General features: G+C 39.5%; 1 protein-coding gene and 1 non-coding gene across 2 annotated transcripts in view; both read left to right on the top strand.

The window, feature by feature from the left end:
* The window catches only part of PTPRN2 (protein tyrosine phosphatase receptor type N2), an 815,057-nt gene that overhangs the window by 772,550 nt on the left and 24,785 nt on the right, over positions 1-17,722 (top strand). The window contains exons 19-22 of the mRNA XM_029077350.2: positions 1,006-1,125; positions 3,389-3,555; positions 9,094-9,147; positions 13,081-13,145. Of these exons, the coding sequence (XP_028933183.1) occupies positions 1,006-1,125; positions 3,389-3,555; positions 9,094-9,147; positions 13,081-13,145 (406 nt within the window). The remainder of the gene's footprint in view (positions 1-1,005; positions 1,126-3,388; positions 3,556-9,093; positions 9,148-13,080; positions 13,146-17,722) is intronic.
* MIR153-2 (microRNA mir-153-2) lies at positions 5,616-5,675 on the top strand. The gene has a single exon (NR_127413.1). It is a non-coding gene; the product is annotated as a microRNA mir-153-2 (primary transcript).

Raw genomic sequence — 17,722 nt, 5'->3', positions numbered from 1 at the left:
GTTGCTTATAAATATTTCTGTGAAGTTAATGTAACCCTTAATGCAAAGGGCAGGTTTCTTTTCACTCTGCAATTCAATATGCTAATAAAAGTTGTCTGTAAATATAACATCAATGTGCCCCATAATAATAATGGGTTTTAGTGATTATGCTGTTAAGTATTTATTCATAGGAGTGTTTGCAGTGAGGAGCTGCCTTTGAAAGGCAGTTTTGCAGGAACATCTTTGTTTGCTCTAGCTGTTTATCCTTTTGTTGAATGTGCCACTGATCTTATCTTTCAGTTGGGGCTATTATACATTATTAAACCATCAGGCAGTTAATTCAGATTCACTATTTGTTTTCTTATGTACTTAATGTAGTTTGGACATTTGCATGAAATTTCTGTGTATGTCAAAGATGAAATTCAAATTACAAAATGCTTTTTGCTTAACGAACATTTTTTTAAGTGCAATCGTTTCAATAACGAAGCCTGTTTCAGAACTTTTTCTTTGGGAAATACTATCACCTAGGCAGGGTGCAATATTTTTTTTCTTTCAATCGATCAGGTAGACTACTTGTGAGACCTGAAAATAACCAGGTACCAGGCAGTTGCTGATTTCATTTTGACTCAGAGTACATCAGCATTTCCATGACTGAATTGATATGCTGTGTTAAGTAGGAAACATCTGATGTTGCATTGAATGTTTTCTTCAGCCTTATGGGAAGTTTCCCTCACACACCAAAAGTTTCTAAGCAAACAGCTGAACACAGAACTGAGGAGATTTGAAAAAGCCTGGAATGAATTCATTGGGAATTTTTTTTTAATATTTCATGGAAGCACAGAAAATATGGTGCCAGTTTATTCAGGGATTTGAAAGCAGCTGCAGAGTAAAAGTGTCTAATGAAAATGAAATAAATTTCCTGTGAATGGAATAGATTTTGATTGTGTCTCCGAGTGCAGTAATTATACATGTCACACAGTAATTAGACAGTCACAGTGTGGCCACGGTGTCTTTCTTTGTCTGCAGATGGTCTGGGAGAACGGCTGTGTCGTCATTGTCATGCTGACTCCCCTCACCGAAAATGGAGTCAAGCAGTGCTACCACTACTGGCCAGATGAAGGGTCAAACCTTTACCACATCTATGAGGTACTTAGGCAACATCTCTAGCTGTAAAGTTGACGCTATGTGGATTGATTTCATGTGGGACAAAATATTACTTAATCTGATTTGCCCTAAAAACTGTGCTGAGGCCTGCCATAAAAGTCAGGAGTCGAGAGACAGGGAGGAGAGCATGAGCATGGTAGTTTTCTACTTTGCAGCAATTGAAATACTAAGCTGATTTAGGGAGCTTTGGGGAGGAAACCAAGCAAGAAAATGACAGGTCAATTTTATTAGAGACAAGGGAGCCAATATTCTTTATTTCATCCTTTTCCCTAGACTATTGACAGTGTTATGGAGCTATAGAGCACTTAGTACAGTGCTCTGCACATAGTAAGCGCTCAATAAATACTATTGAATGAATAGAATGCATCGTGAAACAAGCTGAATTTTTTTTCTCTTAAAGTAGCTGAATTCAAGTGGGTCTGTAATTCAAATCTTTTCTCATTTTTACTGATTACAATACTGATTTAAAAACAAACTGTTTTCATCCAGAAGGTGGTGAGTTTAAAGTCTCAGTCTGTCAATCAACCAATGGTATTCATTGAGTGATTACTGTGTGCAGAGCACCTAAGTGCTAAATGCCCTGAGATGAGGCCTATTTTCAAGTGGGTCAGCCCTCCTTTTTTAAATTCTCGGTTTTATTGCTTTGGCTCAGTAAATGTAGTCCTAACCACAGCACTGTCCAAGCTTTTATATTTGTAACATTTGACCTTTATATTTTAGGATAGCCTGCCAAATAGTCTTATTGCCCTTGCTAGACTCCCTACCTACCATGAGGGTTGATTAAATTGGAGTTTAAAGTAAAGGAGGGCCTACTTCCTCCCTTTGGTACAGTTTTGCATTAAAATAGGTCAGAGTGCCTAAGTCCCACCTCAGAAAACATTTTAGAAATGTGAGGCTAAATGCCTTTAGACTACAAAGTCCAAGGAGAATGTATGCTGTTCTTTTGTTCTGTTTTGTGTTCAAATAAAGTAACAGAGTTTCAGAACAAGAATTCTAGAACCACACAGGAGAATTGGATTGAGGGATTGACAGGAGATCACCATTTAGTTCTTTTAAGTCAGGAAGGCTCTGAAGACATAAAGGTCGTCTATTAAGTTGAGTTGGAATTCCTTATTTATAAGGTGGGCCGATTCTAAACCTCCAGTCCTAGATCACATTTCATTACCCACAGAACATGTCTGGCTGAAATAATTTCAGGTCAATATAAGAACATGTCTGGCTGAAATAATTTTAGGTCAATATATTTGCTGTTTTTAACTAGCAATACTGATTTCCCCAGGATATGTTTCTTGAAGGTTTATTCAATTTCAAAGGGGCAGAGCTCAAGCATATTGCCCAATTAAGATTTTCTCATTTTTGTGGAACAGGTTGTTCATCACTCCGAACTCCTTCCCTCTTAGACCGTGAGCCCATTCCCTCTTAGACCGTGAGCCCAATGCAAGACAGGGACTGTGTCCAACCTGATTATCTTGTATCTACCCCAGTCCTTAGTTCAGTGCTGGGCACATTGCAAAAGCATAAAAAATATCCTAATTGTTGTTGTTTATGTATGGCATCCCATCTCTCCTCCCCACCCCAAGAGCCTGCAAGGGGCGGGGGCTTCACCAGTGGTGGGTAGGCCCGCTAAGATGCCCATGATGTGGAAGCCAGATAACTGGCACATTTCCACACTCGCCCCATTTCTCAGGTAGTACCAGAGAACTGGGTTGTCAGTGTCCGTAGAGAGCTCCTACTACAAAGTGAGCAATTCTCCCTTCCAGGTCATGCCCAGTGAACACTTGTCAACTTAACAGTCTTTATTGAGCATCTTCTGTGTGCAGAGTACTGTAATAAACGTTTGGGAGAATATAATAGAATTGGTGTAATTGATCCCTGACTTCAGAGAGTTTACTATCTTAGCAGGGTTAACAGAAAGGAATAGGGAACTAGAAGGAATGTCCACTGCGACCCGAAGGCATGTTTAGCTTACATCCTTCTGAAAATCCATGGGTGACACAGACCCAATTTAGATATTACTGATAAGGAAATGACAGTGAAAGATTGAATGTGTTTGGTTTAAAAAAGAAAAAGACAGTCCTGGCTACAAGTTTATCCACTGTCTCTGAATCAGCAACACAGCTGTAGGATGGCTTCAAGGATTGATACCTACTTTGCACACATACAGTAAAAAAGATTAAACAAACAAATCTAATGTACACTCTTTTGTTTCTGTGTGTGTGTGTCTCCCCTTCCTATTTCCATACAGGTAAATCTGGTCTCTGAGCACATCTGGTGTGAAGATTTCCTGGTGAGAAGCTTTTATTTGAAAAACCTTCAGACCAATGAGACACGTACCGTGACCCAGTTCCATTTCCTCAGTTGGTACGACCAAGGAGTTCCTTCTTCTACGAGGTCACTCTTGGACTTCCGCAGGTACACACAGGAAGCATTGTCTCATGTTAATGCCGAGACGATGTGGATCAATGCCTCTGCCTACTGGTTTAAAGGAAGTACATATGTAATCACTTTAAGTGAGAATGCCTCTGGGGAAGAGATACCAAATTCTTGTTTTTAAGTTTCATTTGATACTTCCTGAAACTATTCAATCTCCTAAATTTAAGAAAATGCAATAGGGCTTTGAAACTCAGTCACCTTATCTCTCTACTTGATAACTACCTATGGTTCACACTGACATAAGGATGGCCAAGTGAGAAACAGGGCCTAAACTAGATTCTGCTAGGCATAGGAAGAAGCAAGTTTTGGCTCTGTTCAACAAGCGGTGACAGTCTTAAATATACAGGTGGGTTACTTACAGTATCAAGAAAATATGCAAAACATTTTGTCCAGGCTCAGTGGAAGACAAAAAGTACTACTAACTGCATTTGTCTGGCTAGAGATATACTAGACTTAATTTGATACTAGGAGGTGCAATCAGTGACAGCAAATTTTTTGAAGGAAATCCTTCATTGCATGCTGCACTCGTTGCATTATCTACAGTGGTTGGTTGGCTAGTATTGGCTATTTCATAGTGATAAATTAATGAGCTCAAGGGAGCTCAAAGTTTGGGGCAGTATCAACAGAGTTCTGAGTTGTTAATTTAGGTCATTTTCATAGTACTAAAGTGATCTATTGTAGAGGGAGTTGGGAAAGAGCATACAGAGCATACATCCTCTGGTATGAATGAATTCTAGCCTTAAATGTAGATTTTCCAAATCATAGTCAATTCAAGGGAGACTCTCACTGTTAATTTGATGTCAAAATTTTGGCTTATTTTATCAAATTTAGAACAAAGAGAAAACTTTTTCATTGACATGCTTCCTTGGACCAGGTAGCAAATGAATGAGCCCATGACAAGAGAACCCAATTTTCTGTGGCACATATAATACACTTTACCTGACCCTGACCTTCTCTATCACCTTTCCTGTAACAAATTGTGTATTATAGATCCAGAATGCTGAATGCATAGTAAAATCTCTAAGAAAAGCAATGACTTAAGAGCTGGATTGCCACCATTAAGATCTTAATTTCTTGGCCACTTTGTGTACTTTTATGATGTCAATTCATAGCAATCTAAGACAAACTATTTAAAAATTTACCTAGAGTAAATTATCTCCAACAAGTATTGGAGTCTTAAATTTATTTCTCTAGAAAAACACTGATGTATCTTTAAGATAATACCAGCAGGTGGCTACTCCCATGATTCATCTCTTTATGTGCATTCAGTGTGTTTGTATATATGCATGTGTGTATATTTATATGGCCACATACATATATGATAGATGCATACATAACCAACCCTCTAATTTTATAGTTCATTTCCAAGAAAAATAGGATTCCCAAAATTCCCTTGCCTCAGAGTCTGTGGAGATATGGGTACAATACTTGAAGATATTTTGTTTTTAGGAGAAGGGGTTTTGAGGGTGCTTTTACTTTTTAAAAATACAATACATTCTTACAAATCTCTTTGGAAATGGAAAGTTTCTATTTCTTTGCTTATTCTACACTAGGCCATGGTTCAGATGATGTTGCATTTCAGAGATTAATCTGAAAGTTGAGCTAAAAAGACCATACTCTATGAATGCAGAACACCTGGATACAAACTGCTACCAGAGTTAATGTTTTAGGTGTAAAATCTCCACACAAAATGTGGTATTTGAAAAGGTGGAAGCTACGTTGAAACCACCGGTCAGTGTAATGCTTCTAAAATCCTAATTTCATTCTGAACAATAGACCAACCTTTATAGCTCTGGACTAGCTTGTTAGTCATGCACTGATATGTGTAATTAAATATTTCTTGAGCCCAGAGGGAGCACATTTACACTTTAAAGAGAGACTGCTAAGCTAAAAGATAATTAGCATCACATGTGAGGGCTTTGCTTAAAATATATATATTATGCTATCACTTCTTGCTGTGTGCAATGGCATTTACTAACACTGCTCACTTTAAAAATGGACAAATTCTTATTTTGCCAGCTAATTAGCGGTTGCCAGTGTCATTTTTGTGATGTTGCAGCTAGTAATATGAGCCCAGTTGCATAGTCACAAAAGTGATCATTGGAAACTGTGACTCTGCTGCAGGGACAATGTGGGAAACCCCTTTTCTGAGCCTCTAACGACCTCTGACCTTTGCTTGCTGATGGTTTGCATGACGATTTCTTTTTCACTCAATGACCCATGGGTTGGTTTGTATTACTAATCATTCTTTCTCTGTTAATTCTTCCTGGATAAATATACCTATATATACATATATTTTTTTTTCTTAAATGTTTGAGACCTATTGCCTGCTGATACATTTTCAATTCCCTCTAGCGGACAAACTTAGAGTAAAACTTGGGTGTATTGCTGAAATATCTTCATTAATCATTGGTAAACTATTCTGAAGGACAAGCGGTTAAAAATCTTTTGTTTGATGTGGTAGTTGGCTTTTAAGTTTTTCTATTGCTTTTTTTGTTTTGTTCAACCCCAACTGTAATGGTATATGTGTTTGAATTTTTGTAAGAAACCATGTGGTATTTACATAACATGTTTCTTTAGCTGCTTGGGATTCTTGTAAATAGGGTTAGAAAGGTTTTTATTAAAATTATCTCACAACCTTTCTAAATTCTGCAGAGGCAGCCAGTCACAACATTTTAACATACCACAGAATGCAAAAAGCAATTACAGTAGTGCTGAGCCAAATTACAAACAAATTAGTTAATAATTAGGCTTTTTAAACAACATTTCTAAGTGGGAGGTTTTTCTCTCAATGAGTGTGGAAAGAGGGAGGGGGCTGTCTTTGACCGTAATACTCTTCTGCCTGATGGTGGTTCCAATTTTGAATGTCTAAGAATTCTGAAGAAGGGCTTCTGTTATTTTCAGTGCTTTAAAATATACTTTCATTGTACACTAATGGCTGCCAAGACACTGAATAGCATATAAAAAAGGTCTAGCCTGAAACTCCAACCAATGAGGATTGGGCTCTTGAATATGAAAAGTCACAAGGTGGATGCAGAATTGAGGGGGGGGTAACCGTTGTCATGTGAAAAGACTGAGCTAATGGGAAATATCTTTTAAAATATTTTATTTGCCATTAAAAAGCCCTTAAAAGTAGACTATGACCCTTTGAGGGCAGAACTGTCAAGTGCTTAGTAGAGAGCTCTGCACAAAGTAAACATTCAATAAATACTTTAATTAAAGGTAAAACCATCCTAAATATCTCTGACAGTAAGCTCGGCTGATTTGCTAAGGGAAAAAAGGCATAATGTTTGAGGAAGGTTCTGCAACTTCTAATTTAAGAGGCTGCCAAGAAGGCTTGCGTCTCTTTTATTGGAGCTAGATGTGCCTTGCTCACCTGAACCATGAGAGACTTTATATGTGGCAAGGAGACTGTCTCCTCCTGCCAACTGCTTTATACTCTAAAAGCCAAGTACTTCCACTGTTTACTTCCATGCCAGGCTGTGGCAAGGTCACCTCTCCCCTAACCTCCCCCTGATGCTTATCAGTGACCTCAGAGTAGCCCTAAAGGAGATCTGTGGGTGGGGAAGTGAACACTTACTGTATGAGCTAACTCACTTTCCTCCAGCTTAGGTGACTTTTTGTCATCAAGAATCCATTATCTAGGTATTCAGAAAGCAGCATCAGTCATTTTAAGGCTGCTGATGGAGGGCCAGTGGAGGATTTTCACAAAATTACAGAGAAGGGAACAGTCATAGATCAGGTACTGCAGCATAGAAGGATTGATCAGAAATACTACCTAGTGTAAACCAGCCAAAGCACTGTGACCATGTTTAATCTTATTTCAGAAGTTGTGATGCTTCGAGTACTTCACCTCATTCTAAACTGGGGAAAGTTGATTCTATATTAGGAAATTATCTGCTCAGACAGATGGTCACTGGCCATGGGGTAAAATGCAACCTGTAGTGGAAGGAAATGGTGACCTCTCATTTCTGTTAGAAGTAACTACTTGTTTTTTTCCAGCTTTAATACAGAAATATGTACCTGTTTTCTATTTGAGGTGAGGAATATATTCATTTTCCCTCCTCTAAAACATCTAGTCTTTTTTCTGCATTTCCCAGTAGAAATTTCAAATTAATATATCAAGCCCTTTGATATAAATTTTGAGTACTTTGGGTGACGTTTTGGTTTCCAATTAATCTTGAGATAGGTTTGTGTTTTTCTAAAACATCTTCCTGCACATGTCTTCCAAATCCTCAAAAATCTCCAATGGCTACCCATTCTTCTCTGAGTCAAGCAGAAACTCCTAACATTTAAAGCAATCAGTCAGCTCTCTTCCTCCCATTTATCCACTCCCTCCTCTCGATATACCCCAGCTTTTACTCTTTATTACTCTCAAATTAACCCACCACCTGTGCCTCATTAACATCTCTCCATAGCCAAGTTCTTGCTCACACCTTCCTCCAGGCCTTGAACTTCTCTTCCCTTCAAATCTGATAGACCACAGCATTCTCCATCTTCAATACCCTTCTGAAATCACATCTCCTCTCAGAGGCCTGATTAAGCACTATTCTCCCTTAATTATATACCCTAAATCCCACATCAGCCCTTCCACACCTCCTAAGCATTCAAATACTCAAAAGGCCCATCTCCTATAGCACTTTTGTATGAATCATTTATACTGTATTACTTCCTCCTAATCTGTAACTAACATGTCTGCCTCCCCCAATAGATTGTATGCTCCTTGAGGGCAGGAATCATGTTTGCTAATTCTGTTGTACTCTCCCAAACACTTAATGCAGTGTTCTGCACACAATGGTTGTTCAATAAGTGTTACTAATTGATTTGATCGATGTAAATGAGTGGGAAAGACTGTGTGTGCTTTGAAATTGATAGAATGGAGCAACTTCTAAATGACCCAACTGAAAGATATCTCTGGGTTTATGGTTGTTTTATATGTGTTTAACTCAAGTTCACATTTTTTTTAAGTGCTTAGAATGAAGAAAATGATTATGGTGTTTATTAAGTACTTACCATGTGCTGGACACTCTGCTAATCATAAGAATATATATAAAATAGCCAACTCAGACTTAGCCTGAATTTCTTGGCTAATGTTTATGTCTTAGGAGTGCCTGACTGTTTCCCTCCAAACAACTGGAGTATTGGGATTTGAGCCATAAATCATGAGCAAGCATTTCTGAGAAGAATCTGAAAATTGGACCCCCATCTCCCCAAAATCAGAAGCTTGTTCTAGTGATCTTCAATGCAGTAGAATAATTCAGACTAGGAAGAGTCTCCTCTCTTTCTCCCTCTCTCCATGAGTTTGAGTTTACCGTTGCAACATCAAAATCACATATTCAAGGACTCTATTTTGGGGTTGAAATTGTTTGTTATAGACAGAAAACTAAAAGACTTTTGAATATACTGTAAACAGACAGACTCATGAATCGTTTCCAAGAGTGAATTTTGCTTAAGTTTCAATTTTCTGGCGAAATCTGCATGATATTTTTATAACTTTTGTATTTCTTTTCATTACAGAAAAGTAAACAAGTGCTACAGGGGTCGTTCTTGTCCAATAATTGTTCATTGCAGGCAAGTACAATTTTTAAAATGGATTTAGAAGGTTTTGTAACATAAATACATTTCTATACAAACAGCAAAATGGAAAAACTCCAGTCAAATAATAATAAAGAGCTGCCCTCCCCAGACAACTTGGGAGTAACTTTATAATCTTTTTATGCTAATGATAATTGGATATTAATGGTCTCATAATACATCTTCCCATCCCACAATCATAATGGTGTGCCTTCACTAGCATTTTAACAGGGGAATATTTGTCCTTTGTAATTTTAAAATTGTTTAGATCTTATGCCTTCTGCATGGTGTAGACACTTCTGTCACCTGATCATGCTGTAAATGCACAGAGTTATCTGCCATTCTCCCTAACTGGCAAAAAATAGCTAACCAAATAATATCATTTCTGTAAGTGAAGTAGATTGGTTCTCCCTAGATTTGGGGAGAAACTAATTGGGAGAGAGAATCTGAGGGCATTCAGGTTGCCTAAACCATCCAGGAAAAATGGGGGTTAGACTCCCAGCATTAAATTCCCAATAGCTTGCCTAGCATTTTCTCACGGAGGCATTCCAGAATTTTTTCCTTACATCCAACCCAAATATCTCTTTCAGGACTTTAAGCCCATTTCTTCTTGTCCGGCCTTCAACCAGTCAACTTCCTCATCCTAAAAAGCCACCATATACTTGAAGACAGTTTTGATCTCCACCTCCTCACCCAGTTTTCTTTTCCCCAGACTTATCTAACTCAGCTCTTTAATCTTTCCTCTCGGCACCTGCTTGTCATCTCCTTCACTATACTCTCTTCTAGCTGCTGTCTCCAGTTTCTCCATTTGGTCTTCAAAGTATGATGTCCCAACCAGGCATAAAACTCAAATTTTAGAACCTCTAATATTACCAAGATTACCACATCTTGCAGGCAGGCAGTTGCCAGGGTAGACATCTTGATGCTCTGCTGTAAGCTCTGTTGTAGTTATTTAGGTCATAAATTGGTTTCGCATGTAAATTTCTTGCTTGCAGTTTACAATGGGCTGCATCCTGGCCTGCCTACTCACTGGCTGTATCCACTACCCCGACGGGACCATGACTGGCAGGGGTGAGAGAGTATGTATGGCACTATAGCACTACAGTCAATTCCTTAATGCAGGTTCTCAAGTCCCAATGTCTTTTGGGCAGGGATTGGGTCTCTCTATTGTCTTGTACTCTTCTTAACTAAATGCTTGGCACAGTGCTGTGCACATAGCAAGTGCTGAATAAATACCACTGCTTGATTGATTTGTGACTGGACAGAGGGTCATCTATCTGTCTATCTCAATGGGAGATTCCATCAATGCATCCTAGTACCATGTTGGTTTCTTACATAATGGTACTGATGCATTCAGTTATTCACTGGTGCCTGACCAATCATGTCTCATCCAGCACTTGAACTGTGAGTTTTGGTTCCTTAATGTGCTTTCATCCTGTTTTGAGAGTTTCTATAATTTATCACAGTCACCTGGAATTTATTTTCCTGTCCTCTAAAATGAGAGCAACTAATATCTTGGCAGAGAGGATCAAATCAAGGAGGTCATCTGGCCTAGCTGATTCCTCTACTTATGGTTCTAGGAAACTGCTCCCACTGCAAACATTGTCTGCAGTGAGGGGAGCCCCCTGAATTGCTTCTCTGATTGAGTGATTGAGACTGTGAGCCCCACATGGCACAGAGACTGTGTCCAACCCGATTTGCTTATATCCACCCCAGTGCTCAGAACAGTGCTGGCACATAGTAAGCGCTTAGCAAATACCGTGATTATTATTATTACTCCATCTTCTTCTGATCCAAAATCACTGGGTTGAATTTAGGCCTCATCTTGCTGGCTTTCCTGGTCTGGAGTCCTGAGATGTACCCCTAGCAGAATCACCCCCTTTTCTTCTGAAACACCACTGCCTATCTTTCCTGAACAACCTTAACTCCCTCTCCAGAACTTCTTCCTGAATGTTGTGTCCATTTCTCAGTTATTAGATTAACAACTCTGCACGCAGTTTGCCGTAATGCATGCCTTTATTGGGCATTTTGGGTAGAATGCAATGGCAGAATTAGGGAAAGTTCTTCTGTCAGTGCAAACCTGTCTGGATACGGCATGGCACACTGCATTAGAGAAGGTGAGTATTACTAGCTTCCTCAACATAGCATTCTGCAAGAATGCAAGCACCACATTATAAAGAACTGGGTGCACATCATTATCTCAGTCCTGAACCAAGACCACTAAGATTGCTTATCAATTTCCCATGCATCTTGCATTTATGTTCAAGCAATTCAGATGGTCCCTGGTTATTAACCTTTCAGTTTTCCTCCTTGCTGCATTTTTACCCACGGGCACAAATTTCCTAGAGTACATTTCTGATCTCCCAAATATAAATACAAATATCTCTTAATCAATCAGTCAATCAATGGTATTTACCGAGTGCTTACTGTATAGAGAGCACTGTACTAAAGCGCTTGAGAGAGTACAATACAGTAAAATTGGTAGACACATTCCCTGCCCATAAGGAGATTACAGTCTAGAAGATCTTCAGGCTTATTTGATCTAATCCTGACTCATAGTGAGTGTCAATTTATATCCTGGACACCCATCATGGATCAAACTCTTGTTCTACATTATATCTATTAACCCAGAAACATGATTTTATGTCCTTACAGGAGAAGGGCTATAGTAATAGATCTTTGGGGAAATTAATATTATTAGCCTTCTCCCCAGTTGGAGCCTTTCCCATGCTGTTCAAGAGAAGAGTTGTCATACCTGGACTTGGGAGAAGGAGGTTTAAAACAAAGTAAGGCTGTTGGGAGCATTTGTTCTGAGGAGGAGAAGGAAGGGAAGTGATATTACATGAGAACATAGCCCCAACAGTTTGCTACTGTTCTTCTTTACAGGACAAGATGGATAAAGGTGCTTATGAAAGTTATTGTATTGTCACTATATGAGGACAACTAGGAGAAACTCCACTGCTTAGTAGGTCATTAGTAATGCCAATTTATTCCAAACTACCAGCTGAGATGAATTCAAGATGCACATTATTAGTGCTTCTTTCCCTCAGAAAAGCTCAGGCTAGATAGCATAAACAGTTCAGGTGACAGAGGTAGGGAAGCACACCACAAGACAGTACTCTGCTTCCCCCCAACATCTGGCCAGTTTTCCCCTCTTGATTGCATAACTGGGTAATTTTCACTTCTAGGAGACTGCGGAGATGGAACAGTCTGCAGCCCTGTCTCTTGGGTGCCAGATGAATTCTAAAAATGACAATGGGAATATGCTCACAACACATAGACATTCCCCAACGTTAGAACAGTCTAGCATGTCAGGAGCCAGTCCTGAGAAACACAGGCCACCCAAAGTGGAGCAGGGAGGTCTGCCCTTTTGATACAAGGGATCTAGTGAGCTGCAGGTGGGCCCCCTGCACGACAGAACCACATTTACATTTCATACTGTAAATGCATTTTCATCTTTGTACATTTCAGTATCTAATCTTTAGTTGCACCCAAACATAAGTTTCTGTCTGGTTGAAGGATCCTAGCTAGTCACCTTCTTCATCCTCTGTGTCCAGCTTATTCTGGTGAGTTAAGCAGTGGTTGGTTTCGGAAATGAGTAACTTCTAGGTATAGTCTTTTGCATAAAATTGCCAGCATGTTTAAGGCAGCCAAACATTCTCCTCATTGGATTTTCATTCTCCTCTCCAAAGTGGATGAAGACCTCTTCGGCTTTATTGAAAAAAGGAAAAATCCTAACCATGTAGAATAGTTACTCCCCTCCTGAGCGCTGGTGCTGATTACAGGCCATTGCGAGCTTTCTTTGTCTCTCCCTCTCTGGCTGTCTCTCTATCTCTGCCTCTCCCCTCCGTATACCAACAAGGTAAAAAGTGGTTGCTGCTTTCCGGTGTATATAGATAGCATTTTCATTTTCTCTCCTTCTATTGACAGTGATGGCGCTGGAAGAAGCGGCACCTACGTGCTGATTGACATGGTTCTCAATAAGATGGCCAAAGGTGAGATTCAAAAGCCCCATCGCTTTGTCAGAGCTGAGCTAGGTGCTGGTGTTGTCATAGTAACATAGGATGCAATAGTCACAGAAGGCCTCAAATAAATTAGAGAAGTGAGTCCCTTCTCCAGGACTATATTAAATCATTTGCAGGCCTCCTAATGAATTTGAAATAAAATGTATGTTCTTTGTGAGTGGAATGCATGCATGATGTTACTAATTTTATCCTTTGGGAAAAGGTAGCCATTATATTTTTAAGTCTAACTGGTTCAGAATTTCTAACTACATTATATCCTCTATGATTTATATTCACTGAGTGAATGGACTGATGCATATTTTGGGCACAATCTTTATTCCTGACACAAATAATACTAAGTAGTTGTAAATAGTTTGTAAACATAATTACTTTTTACTATGGGATTTCTCTCTCTCAAAGTTCTAAATCCCTTGCTGTCAGTATCTAGAGAGAGTTCTTTGCTTGGGTGAGGAGAGCAAAGAGTAATTTACATTTTAGTAATGAGTGTTTAAATCCTTATATAATATCTAAGTGTTCTACTGCATCTTTAGAAACAAATTAACCAGAAGAAGACTTTGCCATTGCTTTTGTCCAGATTTTTAAAGAGAAGTAACACCATTCCATTTTCCCAATAAGAAGTTTGATGTTGCTCCACTTTCTACTGAATTTTCTTGTGGCCACTTAGGAACTGATATACAAGCCCTCATTTATACCCTGAAATATTCCAGAGTAGAAGCTTGGTTTTTTTGAAATATTTTTAAATGAGTGCAATATCTGTATTTATGGAAAAACTCCTGGATGCCTATCCGCTTCAAATGGAAACTTGCTAAAAGCAGCCAAAGTACATCTTAAATATGTTTGGAGTATTCTGGTGTTCACCACTAGGAGAATGGGATGAAATTTAGAGTTAAAATATATGCCATTTAGTTTCATAGAAAAGTAAAGGAGAAGTATTTTCCAGTTTTGGGCTCTAAACCACTTAAGGAAGGGTTGACTTTGTTGCAAGAGCACCAAAGAATGCCATTTATTGACTCCATTGTACCATGTAATGTCAAATTCCATTTTAAGTGTGGGCTTAGTGTTGCACAATACAAGACAAGTCATGTGAAACTGGCCAAAGAAAGGAGTTGCCGGGCTTTTTTTTTTTAAGATTGGTCGCTCCCCCCTCTTCTCCCCCCCATTTTGTTCTTGACCTGCTCCCCTCTGCCAATGGGGTGTGCAATTTGAAATCCTCTGACCTGGTGCTTTGGCTGTAGTTTAAATGAAAGATCAAAGGGCAGAGCGGGCATCTCAGCCCTGCTGAGGTGGGCCTTTCCCAGGCCGTCACACTGTGAGGCAGCCAAAGGTTTTGTTCTGACAGGAATCTAGGCCCGGTCTGTGAGGCCTAGGCCTTCTTTGTCTGGCCTGAGAAGTTTGAGGCCCAGGTTGAGGAGCCAATGTTCATCAAATGATCAAAGGCCTGAAGCCCTGGACATGAAATCTTTCTTTCCATTTCCTTTTCTTAAAAAGAATGAATTGCACGAGGACCAAAGAATGCCATTTCCAAAGCTTTTATGTGGAGTGCTAGCACTAACTTTAGAGCCCTAAACATAAAAATGGAAGTGCACTTTCAGTCTCGGCCCAGCTGCAACTGCAGCATCTACTATAACATTTCTTTCATAAAGGCTTTTAAGGATTAAGGCCTTCAGTCTTTTTAAAGGACTTTTAAGAATAAACTTAGAATAATTTAAGTTCTTGTTCCACTGTCTGGTTTATTAGAGAGTAGACAATAATAGTTTTTTAAATCAAAGTAAACAGGAGGCGACTTAGTTTTGTTTTGCAGTGAGAAAGCAGATATCAACTGTTTTTGCTCTTTACTTTTTTTTAGTGATACACATTGAGTTGAAGGCTTCCATTTTTCAGATCACTTACACTTTGCAGCAGAAATTATTTTGTTAGCCTAATCATTCACCTGATTGAAATCTTTCACTAAAGTAGTGTTTTTGAGTGCTTGGCACATAATAAGTCCTTAGCAAATACCATCATTATTATAGTTATGTAGGTGGTAATTAAAATGCATAGTGAAACATTGTCACTGATAAGATAATGCAGTTTTTTGGGTAAACCTTTGAGAAGAGAAAATAATAAAAATAATTGTGGTATTTGTTAAGCGCTTGCTATGTGTCAGGCATTGTACTAAGCATTGGGGTAGATACATGGTAATCAGTTGGACACAGTTCCTGTCTAACGTAGGCCTCACAGTCTTAATCCCCATTTTACAGAAGAGGGAACTGAGGCACAGAGAAGTGAAGTGACTACTTGCCCAAGGTCACACATCGGACAAATGGCAGAGCCAGGATTAGATCCCAGGTCCTTCTGACTCCCAGGCCCATGCTCTACCCACTTGGCCACAATGAACTTCTGGCAAATGGTGTTTTTTTCCCCAAGATAGTTGTCAAGTTCATTTGTAGACTAGCATTGTGATTATGGAAGGCTTCTGTTAAGATTTTCATTTTGTGGCCCAAGATCTAGTTTGGACTGATGGAAGAAGAATTTGAAAAGGTCTCTAGATGCCAGAGGAAGTACAATGCTGAGTAAACACATTCTTGTATCTCAGTTGCAATTGTTATTCAAAGGCATTTTGGGGGGTCCTGTTCCTTTTGTTTGGCTCGGGACAGACGAATGGGAATTTCCATTCACAAACTTAAGTTTGGCATGTCAACAGTTGTCTTCTAAACTATATTAGCACCAAGTGCTAATCTAAATAATATAATTGCAAGAATGATAGAAGTGAGATGATGATGATATTAACTATTCAACCTTAAAATTCTCATCCTCGCAAATCTGAGCAAGTCGATAATGTTTTTCTGTGGCACAAAATGTGCATTGGTAAATATGTTCTTGCATGAGGTAAGTGGAGTAAGTGTTTATGCTTAACGGCCCATTTTATATTTGTCATTCAATTTAATTTTGTTCTGCTATATTCATTATGCAGAACAGTTCCCTAAAAGAAGCAAGCTTCACAAATGATATTCCATTTTAACTGTTAGTCTTTTCCAGGAGCCAAAACAGTGAAAGTGTTTTCTATTGAGGTTCTTGGGAATGTACTCAAGTCCAGACTTTGTGCTTTTGAATGAATTTAGTTTGTGTTATTCAAATTAAGATACGGTTTCCATTTTTGAGAAGGACTGAAATAAATCTTTTTTCTTAATAGTGTAGATAGTATCTTTAAATATTGAAAATCCATTCTGTGTTAGCATGAAATGGCAAATTTAGTTTTCTTTGTCCCTAAATTCAATATAATGTGTGGTTGTCCTCAAAGGCCAAGTGCAACAGTAGTAGTAATAGTATTTATTAAGTGCTTACTGAGTGCAGAGCACTATACTAAGCACTGGAAGAGAACACACAAGTAGAAATTAAACATGTACCCACCCCAGCTACTTGATTGTCCCGCCAACACCTCAAATTTAACATGTCTGAAACTAAACTCTTTATCTTCCCACCCAAACCCTGTCCTCTCCCTCTTTCCTATCACTGTAGACAATACCACTATCCTCCCTATCTCACAAGCCTGTAACTTTGGTGTTATCCTCGACTCATCTCACATTCCACCCACATATTCAATCTGTCACCAAATCTTGTAAGTAGCATGGCCTAGTGGATAGATCGGGCCTGGGAGTCAGAAGGACCTGGGTTCTCATTCCAGCTCTGCCACTTGCCTGCTGTGTGATCTTGGACAAGTAACTTCACTTCTCTGTGCCTCAGTTACCTCATCTGTAAAGTGGGGATTAAGACTGTGAGCCCCATGTGGGATAGCGACTGTGTCCATCCCAATTTGCTTGTATTCAGCCAAGTTTAGTACAGTGCCCGGCTTAAAGTAAGTGCTTAGCAAATATCACTATTATTATTATTATCATTCTACCTTCACAGCATTGCTAAAATCCATTCTTACCTTTCCATCCAAGCACTTAACCTATCCCGCCTTGACTACTGCATCTGCCTCCTGGCTGATTCATTCATTCATTCAATAGTATTTATTGAGCGCTTACTATGTGCAGAGCACTGTACTAAGCGCTTGGAATGAACAAGTCGGCAACAGATAGAGACAGTCCCTGCCGTTTGAGGGGCTTACAGTCTAATCGGGGGAGACAGACAGACAAGAACAATGGCAATAAATAGAGTCAAGGGGAAGAACATCTCGTAAAAACAATGGCAACTAAATAGAATCAAGGCGATGTACAAATCATTAAAATAAATAGGGTAAAGAAAATATATACAGTTGAGCAGACGAGTACAGTGCTGAGGGGACGGGAAGGGAGAGGGGGAGGAGCAGAGGGAAATGGGGGGAAAAGAGGGTTAAGCTGCGGAGAGGTGAAGGGGGGGTAGAGGGAATAGAGGGAGAAGGGGAGCTCAGTCTGGGAAGGCCTCTTGGAGGAGGTGAGTTTTAAGTAGGGTTTTGAAAAGGGGAAGAGAATCAGTTTGGCGGAGGTGAGGAGGGTGGGCGTTCCAGGACCGCGGGAGGACGTGGCCCGGGGGTCGACGGCGGGATAGGCGAGACCGAGGGACGGTGAGGAGGTGGGCGGCAGAGG

This window comes from Ornithorhynchus anatinus, chromosome 13, assembly GCF_004115215.2.
Source record: "Ornithorhynchus anatinus isolate Pmale09 chromosome 13, mOrnAna1.pri.v4, whole genome shotgun sequence".
In the NCBI taxonomy this organism is placed as follows: Eukaryota; Metazoa; Chordata; class Mammalia; order Monotremata; family Ornithorhynchidae; genus Ornithorhynchus; species Ornithorhynchus anatinus.
This window is presented reverse-complemented; position numbering and strand designations above follow the sequence as displayed.